The following is a 10,822-nucleotide window of genomic DNA, read 5'->3' on the forward strand; positions in this document are numbered from 1 at the left end:
ATATGGTTGAGATCCTTAATCCAACACATACAAAATACTTGTGGTTTGTCTTCTGGACAAATAAATACGACGACCATATATGAAGATAATATTGCATGCATCGCTCAATTGAAAGATCGTTACATTAAAGGAGATCGAACAAAACATGTCTCTCTAAAATTCTTCTTCACTCATGATCTTCGAAAAAATTGTGATATAAGCTCCAACAAATTTGTTCATGAGATAATCTTGCAGACTTTTCAGTACAACAAATTGGTCTTCATCGTCGAATAAATGATCATTCAGCTGAGGGGGAGAAATGAATTTGTTCAGCTGAGGGAGAGAAATGAATTTTTCTTAAAAGGATATGTACTCTTTTTCCTTCACTAGATTTTTTCCCGCTGGGTTTTTTCTAGTAAGGTTTTAACGAGACATATCCAAAACAAACATCCAAGGGGGAGTGTTATGAATAATTGGATGATTTGTCTCCCAATCACTTCATTCCTTATTTAATCCATTTGTATTTATTATATTGTCTAGATGATGTCCTATAAATAGGACCAATCTCATTGTATACAATTACACCGATGAAATAATATAGAATCATTCTATCTTTCTCTCTTCTCTTTTATCTTCTTTCTCCTTACTTTATAACAGTAATCAAATTTTACTGACTTATGACTATATTGATTTATAAAGACTATTATGTAAATAGATTGCTCAACATGGATCATAATATACTACATAACATAAAATGGTATGAGGACATTATAATAATACTTATAACATAATATATTATATAATATATTATGTAAATGTTATAAGTTATTTCCATTGTGATAATAATGATGTAACACACCATTTGAAACCACTAACAATTCTAGAAGTAAAATTGAGTAATTTATTGTCCTTCAAACATAGTTGGTAACAAAACGACCGTAAATCATATTAACAGACATGATATGTCCCACTCACCTAACTTACACAAAATTATATTACTCTATTTTGAAAAAACCAAAACACTTTTACTTAAAAGTACTAGTAGTTAATATTATCCATGACAGTAAGTGAGATCTTTCATCACGTTTCATATTATTGATGAATAAAAAAAAAGTATGTAAATATTATAAAAAAAAAAAAAAAAAAGAACATGCTCTCAAGCTTGTATATTGCAACACCTTTGAAAGATGTAAAATCATCAATTTCCAATCTTGAAAGTACCCTCATTCAACAATGCAGGTAATCTTGCAGCCAAACAACGCTTCAAATCAGGAGAAACAGCATGCTCACCAATCATAGTTTCCAACACTGCAGATGAAACTGCTTTGTTCTTTATAACTGTATCCTCCTTTTCTGGTATACTTATATCTTTTGAGAAACTTAGCTGCAATGCAACCAATGTTTTTAATAATCAATAATTAGTGAATTAAATAGTAATTAACAACTAAACCTTAATTAAAAAAATAGAATTAATAGTAATTCATTCCTATAATATTAGGGAATTTTGCTTTACCTCCTCCCTACCTTTTGCGAACGGTTTTTTCAAAAAAACCGTTGCCAAAACCTGTCTTTGGCAACGGTTGGGGTAAAACGAAACACGCTGGAGTAAATTACTATTAACCCAAAAAAATATTACTTACCCCTAATATTCCATGAGGTGATTGCCTGTAAAAAACTGAAGCACCAGGTGGAAAATTAACATTCTTGAAAGCTTGGGCAAATTTTTGCATAGCTTCAACTTCTTCATCTCCATATGTTCCAACAGATTTCAAATGTGCCACACAGTTCTCCATAACCTTCTTTGAGTACTCAGGACCACTCAGTTCCTTTATCTTTGATCCTCTTATTAACTTCTCAAAAGGACCTAAAAAATCACCATTTCATATATATCAACTTCCCACTATATACTAATACTACCAGTGAATCTGATAAGAAACACGGACCCAGACACAGACACGAGACACTTCTAGTGAATCTGATAAGAAACACGGACGCAGACACAGACACCAGACACTCACACATGTAATAATTGAGTGGTGTCAGACAAATATTAATATTGGACACGTCTTTGTTCAGAGATGTATGATATTATACATACCTGAAATGATGTCTCTGTAGAAGTCAAGAGTATGAAGCAACTCTTCAGAGGTTTTACCCTTCCATTTATTGGCAAGAGATTCTACTGCTTTGTCCTCCAAGTATACTCCAATGCAAGTGAACTTGATGAAAGTTCCATTGATAGTTAACCCTCTCTCACCAGCACCGCCGAGGAAATATGATTTTCCGGTGACCGGAGAGGTAACTACCGCTGGGAACTCAATGTTCTCCACGTGGATAGCGGTGATGGATGATGCAGCAGACATCTTGTTGTTAGAAAGATGGGTGGCTACGTTGGTGTTATATAGGAAGCTGTTAGGGCCAGGCGGCGTTTTATTTTTGTATTTTATTTGACCCATTCAATTCTCTTTTGTTATTTCTTTTCGAAAAAAATATTTTTGAAAAGCTTATGGAATAATCATAGAGTTTGAATTTACTATGGACGATATATTATTGTGTATTAATATTTGTTAATTTGTATTACAGGTGTGCTATTTGTACACCAGCTTTTCTATACACCGTACGTACACCGTATGAAACAATAAAATAAAATATTGGAAGCACAAAACCTAAGAAAATATAAATTATTAAAATAATAGAAATAGTATATTAAATATATACTTATGGTGTAGTGTACACTATCAATGTACAAATATTTTTTCCCTTTGTATTAACTATGTATTATTAGTTATTTTACTTAACAACGTATTATTAAAAGTGTGAATATGTATTATTAGTTATTTTATTTAATAACGTATAGGTAGCAGTTAAAAATTCAGTGCCCACCTAAGAATTTTCCTAAAACCAATATATTTTAAGCCGAGTACCTCATTTTAACCGCTCTACTTTGTATATATTGTTTTCATAATAGAATAAACAAAAGCAAAAAATTGATATTCTTTATGATATCACCAGTCTATTGTATTTCCGTATTTTCTCGCTTCAGCAACCCTTTTCGACTCAACAATGCTAAATATCTTTACTAAAAAATTCAATTATGTGTGGTAGATTACCAATACAATTCATGTGCGGCCATATTCAAAGTTCAAGCAAAAGTTTATGACGTATCCTTCCTAAGGAAGAAAGGAGAAAGTTTTGTATGAGAAAACAAAAGTTGACAGTCTTGTTCTCTAGAAGTGGCTCGATGCAGTGGTCTTGGACTGGATTTACGTCACGATGTCTTCCAACATCCTCACCTCCATTATCATTGACAATAAATCGGCTAAACATGATTGGGAAAGTGTTTATGGTCTATTTTTCTAAAATAAAAATTTAACTTATAAATATAACAACTTAGTTACCTTAATATACAATAAAAAAACACAAAAAAACAGTACGGGTTAGAGATTGAATGATAGAGGGGTATAGTAGTATTTATAATTAGTATTGTTATGACATTTTAGTTGTATTTGGGCTTTTAATAGTTGTTGGACTTTTAGGTTTATTATCCTTTAATAGTATTATATAATGTAGTCTCAAAGAGACATTTAGAATCAATCAAAGAAATCAAAAGTTATTTTTATCCTTGTTTCTTTTAGATAGTTTTTATTTTCTCTAGTTTTGTTAGGGTTTAGCTTTTGCTTCCTAACAATTGGTGCTCTCATTTTCGATCTCACTTCCGCTGAAAGTCATGACGATATTATTGTTTGATGGGGAAGAAGATGCCTATTGGTGGATTCTATGTTTGGAGAAATTTTTCAAGGAGCATGAAACACCCAAGTCATTAAAGGTTTTAAAAGCTGTTGGAGCATTGAGAGGCTCTGCTTTCAAATGATGGATATGGTGGTCTCGTTTTCATCGCAAATATAATTGGGAGTTATTTACAACCGCATTATTATGGTGGTCTCGTGTAAAACTCGTGTCCTCCACAAGTCAACTTGTTATGGATTGAATAGCCTGTTCAGTCAACTTTAATAGTTTTTTTTGGAAAGCCAAATAAAATATACTGAAAACATAACAACATAATAAATGTTGAGGTATAGAAGCACACAATATACACCAGTACAAAAGCAACAAAAATACATAAACAAGACAAACTAAAACTCTAAAACACAATTGCCTTGTAGCAAATCACTGCCCTTACCAAACCAGAACTGCAGTCTAACATCACCTTTCCTAATAGCAGCTTCACTGACTGTAGAAGATATCGTTGTTTATGGCTAAATAAAAACTTAACACAAAAAAGCATCTCCAACATATCTCCCTTCAGTGTAGTAGGATTTGCAATCAGTTCCATTCTTCCTGATAACTATAGACAACACTTGGGCAAACCATAATTCCCCATGTCCTACAACAAAGTCTGCAAAGGATTTCGTCGTGTGACCAGCATACTCTACCGCAGTCATCTGACACGGCGAACGATCTAGCGAACCAAACGGTCCATACATATGTGAACCAAATGGTGATGAGTCTCTCATTGACGGCCCTTCCTCCGCTATGAAGCCCTTCAAACTATCCATACATATGTGAACCAAATGGTGATGAGTTTCTCATTGACGGCCCTTCCTCCGCTATGAAGCCCTTCAAACTGTTGGAAATTCTACAAAACAGAATTATATGAAAAAGAAGAGATATTTAACTAGCTTAGAATATCACTCCAAGCCACCAACGTTATCGGACACTCGAAGAAAATATAAGCAGAATTATCCTCCATTCCACATATGAATGGACACGAAGATTGAGAGGCATCCAGTATGACCCTTTTGATTAAATTGTCCCGGGTCGGGATTTTATTTTGCAGCAGCCTCCAGATTAACACTGATACTTTAAGGGGTACTAGTTTACTCCAAGCAACTGCACAATCCTTGCTTTCACTTTCACCTGCACCTAAACTCTCCATGATTACCGAATACGCTTCTTCAGTAGAGTAATCATTCTTTTCCATTTCCATCTATCCTTAACATTGTCCTTGAAATTGGTTCTATTCACCTTTTCTCTAATGCAATCCTCTAGTTCCTTATTCCTATCGTCTAAACTACAAAACCACCTAACAACCCACTCTCTCCTTGCTCCATCCACCCTAATCGAGTCTCTAACTGTCGCTTCCTTTTCAACCGCCAGCACATGTAAACTTGGATATAAGTCTTTCAGGCTTTTCCCATCCACCCAGGGATCGACCCAAAACAATGATTCCGCTCCATCTCCTATTTCTCTAGATAACTTGTCCTCAAACCATTGTGACTTAAAGCCCCACAACCCTTGATCGATCGATTGAATGTCTCTACACCACAAAGAACTAAATCTATTGATCCTATAACTTCGATTATCACTACATCCATATTTACAATCTAGAATTTTGACCCATAGATTGTCTTTTTCCATAAGATATCCCCACTTCCACTTGCCTAAGAGAGCAACATTAAAGGCCTTTAGATTTTTTATTCACAACCCCCCTGCTTCTTTCTCGCGACAAACCTTTTTCCCATTGAACCCAATTAACTTTTTTGTTCTCTACTCCCCCGCCCCATAAGAACTTCTTAAAAAGAGATTCAAGTTTAGAAATGATACATGTCAGAGCCTTGAAGAACGAAAGGTAATAGACGGGTAAGACATACAAGACAGATTTTAGAAGGATAATGCGTCCTCCTATTGATAATTTCTTGATTTTCCAAGAAGACGGTGTATTCCTAACTGTGTCAACCACTGATTTACATTCCCCTAACCTCCGATGATTACCTCCGACCGGAAGACCCAAGTATTTAAACAGTGTTGTTCCTGTTTTGCAGTTTAGTGTCCTTGCTGTCTCCTCCAACCAGGATTGTTGAATATTCACTCCAATTAAATAACTTTTGTGGAAATTCACTTTGAGCCCAGATACTAATTCGAATAGTTTTAGGGTTGACTTTGTCGTCCAAATCTTCTTCCAACTTTTGGTGCCAATTACTTTAGGGTAACAAAGCTTTCTTACCTCTTCTCTTAGCATCATCTACTAACTCATTCTCTATAAGAATACAATCCAACAATTGACGACCCTCCAAAAAAGCGAACTGGGAATTTGAAATAACCTTATGAATTAATTTCTTCAGCCTGTTAGCAATAAGCTTAGCCAGAACCTTATACATGCACCCAATTAGCAATATATGCCAAAAATTGGTCAACTTCATCGGGTTCTCTATTTTTGGAATTAATGCTATAAAAGAGCTATTGGATCCCCGAACCAAACGACCATTTGAATGAAATTCTGAGAAAAATTTGTAAAAGTCACCTGTAATCACCTCCCAAAATTCTTTAATGAACCCAAAGTTTACTCCGTCCGGGCTGGGACTCTTCGTATAATCACAATCCCAAACAACACTTCTAATCTTAGCCTATGAAAACACATCTATTAGATAAGCGCTATCTTCAGTTCCAAGCATTTTATATTTAAACTATCTTAATACCGGTCTACAGGTCAAACTTTCTCTGAACAATTTGGAGAAATGCTCAAATACTTCATGTTTCACCTCCTGGACTCCAGTTAGTTTCACACCTTGGGACTCTAAACAAGATATCTCATTGATTTTCCTCCTATGTACCACACATTGGTGGAAAAACCTCATATTCGCGTCACCTAATTGTAACCACTTCAAACGAGACTTTTGCCACATAAGACTAGCCTTCATTCTCGATAGGGCGAACAGTTGGGACGACGCTTCTCTTTTACCTGAGATATCCTCCACAGACAAGTGTGCCACTTCAATTTTTCCCTTCATCTCATTTACTATCTTTTTTACCTCATCAATTTGCCTATCCAAATTTTCCACGTGATTCTTGCTCTACTCTTTAAGGGCATTCTTTAACAGCTTGAACTTTTCTTGTAATTCAAACCAGCCCCACCCTTGGATTTCAAACGAGTACCACTTTTCTTACACAAATTTGTGATACCCTTCTAAGTCCCTCCAACAGTTGAACATACGGAACGGTTTCGGTCCCCAATACGAAGATCTCTTGCACAATAATATCGGGCAATGGTCGGAAAGCCTTTATCCAGGCACCATCGGGAACAATTCGGCCACTATTGATAAGTGCCAAAATGTCGATGTTTTGAGTATGTAAATAGTGGCACTTATCGATACTTTTGTTAATACCGTTTGAATAATTCCCCGTTTTGTGTATAAATACGTATACTTTGTAAATAATTGTATTTTCATATACTTTTATACCATTTGATATTTTTTCCTTTGTTTTTATAGGTATTCATGCTTATTGGAGCCTTGAGGAATAAAGTGTCAAAGGCACGACTTCGATTTCGCAATTTTGGTGAAAGCCCGCTTAGCCACCGTCAAACGGACTTCCAAAGACTCAAAATAAGGATGACCAAAATTATCATTTTGGTTTCCATTCATTCATTATTGGATAGAGCATTGAATAAGCTTTCCAACGCTTCGAACCGGGCGCAATTCGGAGTTACGGTTCTCGAGTTATGGCGAAAACAAAATCTGATTTTTAGCAGACTCCGCTAAGCGGAGGGGGTCCGCTGAGCGGAGCTCCAGCGGAGCAAATCAGCGTCTGGATGCAATTTTGAGTCCGCTGAGCGGAGGGGGTCCGCTAAGCGGACCTGCTAAGACAGCAGCTCGTTAAAAGGGGCAAAAATCACACTTTTAGGTTATGGGTTGGGTATTTTTGAGTCCCAACACCATCAACTTCATTCTTAGAGTAGAATTGACTTAGAAAACAACTTCGGAGGTTGCATAAGGATGATCGGGGGTGGATTGAGCGTCGAACGGAGCTGACAAACCGGGAGATCTTCGGTTCATTTCTCTTCTTCTTTGTGTATTTCTCTTTGGTTGGGTTTGTTTGTATACTTACTTGAATCTTATGTATATTTACCGATTATAATGTTATATTTAACTTGCTTTACGAATCTGTGTTGATGTTATCCTGGATTTTTGCTCTATGCTGGGGATTTGGGGTGCTTTAGAGATAAACTTCTTGAATCCTTATCTAGGATGATAATCTGTTGGTTCTGAACTCTAGAGATAGATTTAGAGCTAGCATTCACTGTTTGTATCTGTTCTTAATGCTTTCGTGTTTGAGCGGCGCGCGAGAGATCGCCGACGCGAGAACACGGATGTTCTCGTGACTTTGCGTTAGAGATAACCTTAGTTTTGAGATGATCTCGTTTGTGCTCCAGAGATGGACGCTTATGTGAGAGATACGTGATGACATAGATGAGCATTGTAGGTTGAGTATAACGGGTTGGTAAGTGTATGTTTGTGAAGAGTGAATATATTTACATTCCTGATAAGTTATTTCTCTTCTAAGAATGTGTTTATTCTTTTCCTGTCTATATCTTTGTTTACTTTTTGCTCATTCAATCCCGAGCTCGAAACCATAGAAACTATTGAATGGCATCTCTCCATCTCTGTGGACGATAATTCCTGGATCAATATTTCCAAATCTTGTTTGTTGCTTGCCGCTATGCCCGCATCAACAACTATGCAATCCACTTATCTGAAATTAAGAACCTATCTATTCGACTCATGGAAGATCCATACAACTTCGACCAGGTGTATCGCCTGCCTCTTAGAGGAAGGTCTAAGAGCACAACGTCTGAAATAAACTCATCAAACTCTAACATCTCGTCTCTTCTTGAGAACACTCTGATACCTTTCCTCTTCGATTCCACTCTGACAGCATTAAAATCCCCCATCACACACCATCTGGCATCCAGTTTTGATCTAACTACCTCACTCAACTTTTTCCACAACCCTCTCTTACCCGCAGCGTCACAAGGTCCGTACACATTCAAGATTGAACATCCTCCTGTCCCCAGCAACTCGTCACTCCCATGAAATAATCATCTCTAAATTCTTCTTGTTTTCTAAACATCTTTGCATTCCGTATCAATAGTAAGCCTCCAGATCTCTCCTCTGATGCCTCGAACATAAAATTTCACTCACTTAACCCCCACATGGTTTCGCAAGCCATACGATCCACTTCCGCCATCTTAGTTTCTTGAATGCCAATTATATCAGGTTTATTTCTTCGAATTACCTCAGCCACCTCTTTCTTTTTTAAAACCCCGCCTAAACCTATAATGTTATAGCTTAATAAATTCATGGATACCCCATAACACCTATAAATCTCCAAGCTACCCTGTGCGCTACTTCACCTCTACGGCTTCTTCCCCTTCCCACCTTTATGAATTCATTCTGGTCTCTTTCCCCCTGAGTGGATAACATTTTCAAAATTTCCCCTTCAACTCTTGGCTTTGACACCCCTAGGTTGTTACCAAAATCCCACACCCCTTTAGCTATGTCTTAGACCTCCCCATGTGCCAGGACCCGTGACTTCAATTCAACTCTTTTAGAAACATCAAATTGAGTTGCAGGATATAATACCTTGCTTCTATCGAAAAGTTGTTTTACTTTTGATTTCGCCCCCATGCTTTTCTTCTTCCTCCTTAGCTTTCTCTTTTCGCTTAGAATTAGTTTTCTTCTCCTTCTTCTTTCTTTGGAACCCGAACCCAATGGATTTGGAGTGACATTTTTACATTTCAGTCCTGAATCTACTCCTCCAATCGAATGAGACTCGACCTCATGTAATTAGGGATTGCTCTTAACATTGATGCGATCAATCTTCTCCTTCTTGTATTTTCTTCCGTTTTTTCCTCTATTTGAGAGCTCCACTATCAACTGGTCTTGTAAGGATTTGTCCACTTGAGCTTGGTATGATTCTAGGCCTGGAAATAATCCATAATTATGAGCCAAAAGCCCAGATTGTGTTTGATTATTTCCCTACATAAATTGGGCCTCGTCTCTCCCTTCCTTCTCTTTCTGATCCAAAATAATATTGCTTCTGGCTAGCTTCATTTCAGCCAGCAGTTTTAATTGGGGCCCAACAGAAATACACCTATTATCCAAGTTATGTACACGCTCTCCCACCTCCTCATTATGCCGCCGACTTTCTTCGCTTTTGGCGTGTCCCATCTTCTGACTCCACATCTCACGAGGTCCTTGGTTTTCGGAATGATATTCAGCCTTTTCATTGGTAATAGACATTTCTCTTCTATCCACGTTTTGTTTATCATTATTCATTATAGCTTCAAAATCATTTTCCAAAACTCTCGTTTCCTCTTCGTCTTCCTCCTCGAGGATTTTCGAAAAAGAATGAATCTTCATCAGTTTTAGGTTCTGAAAGTTCTTCATCTGAACTATCCTTTTACGCATGGCTCTGGTTGTGAAGAATAATAGGACATATATAAGACTCTTCCTCCATCTTAATGTTGAAAACATGGTCATTAATCATCACTTGAACTATCTTGTTAATAGTATCCATTGATGTTGTTTTCACCAGACACCAAGCCATATCCAAGCACTTCTTATTCTCCGTCGCGCTATCCAAAGAAATCAGACTGCCTTTACTGATGCATAGCCTTTCAAAGAACTTCTTATTCCATGCATGGACAGGGACTCCATATATTCTTACCCAAGTTGTTCTTCCATTCATTACCGCTTCCGGATACCACTCTTCTAAACTCTGAAACCAATGTTGGAAGAATTCTTTTGCATCCTTTACCAACTCCTATAAATCTTCTTCGTCGTGAACCTTAATAAAAACTTTAGTTCCACCCATTGGGATCACCTCCAATGAAAGAATCCCCACATCCATGATTTTCCGTTGTAACGTGGAAACCTCGTCGATTTTGTGCACTCTTTCTACAAACCCTTTCTTATCCGAACTGATGTCATCTTCCTCTACAACATACTTCATCCCCTTCCATCCCTCCGATGTATCGTTTTTCCCCATCAAAAGTCTATCTATC

General features: G+C 37.0%; 1 protein-coding gene across 1 annotated transcript; it reads right to left on the reverse strand.

Moving 5' to 3' along the window:
- Positions 1–857: 857 nt before the first annotated feature.
- LOC131649051 (chalcone--flavanone isomerase 2) lies at positions 858–2,366 on the reverse strand. The gene is made up of 3 exons (XM_058918798.1): positions 2,078–2,366; positions 1,620–1,843; positions 858–1,363 (listed from the first exon to the last, which is right to left on the reverse strand). The coding sequence occupies exons 1-3, from the start codon at positions 2,340–2,342 to the stop codon at positions 1,178–1,180; spliced, it is 675 nt and encodes a 224-aa protein (XP_058774781.1). The 5' UTR covers positions 2,343–2,366; the 3' UTR covers positions 858–1,177.
- Positions 2,367–10,822: the final 8,456 nt, after the last annotated feature.

Source organism: Vicia villosa, linkage group LG2 (assembly GCF_029867415.1).
Source record: "Vicia villosa cultivar HV-30 ecotype Madison, WI linkage group LG2, Vvil1.0, whole genome shotgun sequence".
In the NCBI taxonomy this organism is placed as follows: Eukaryota; Viridiplantae; Streptophyta; class Magnoliopsida; order Fabales; family Fabaceae; genus Vicia; species Vicia villosa.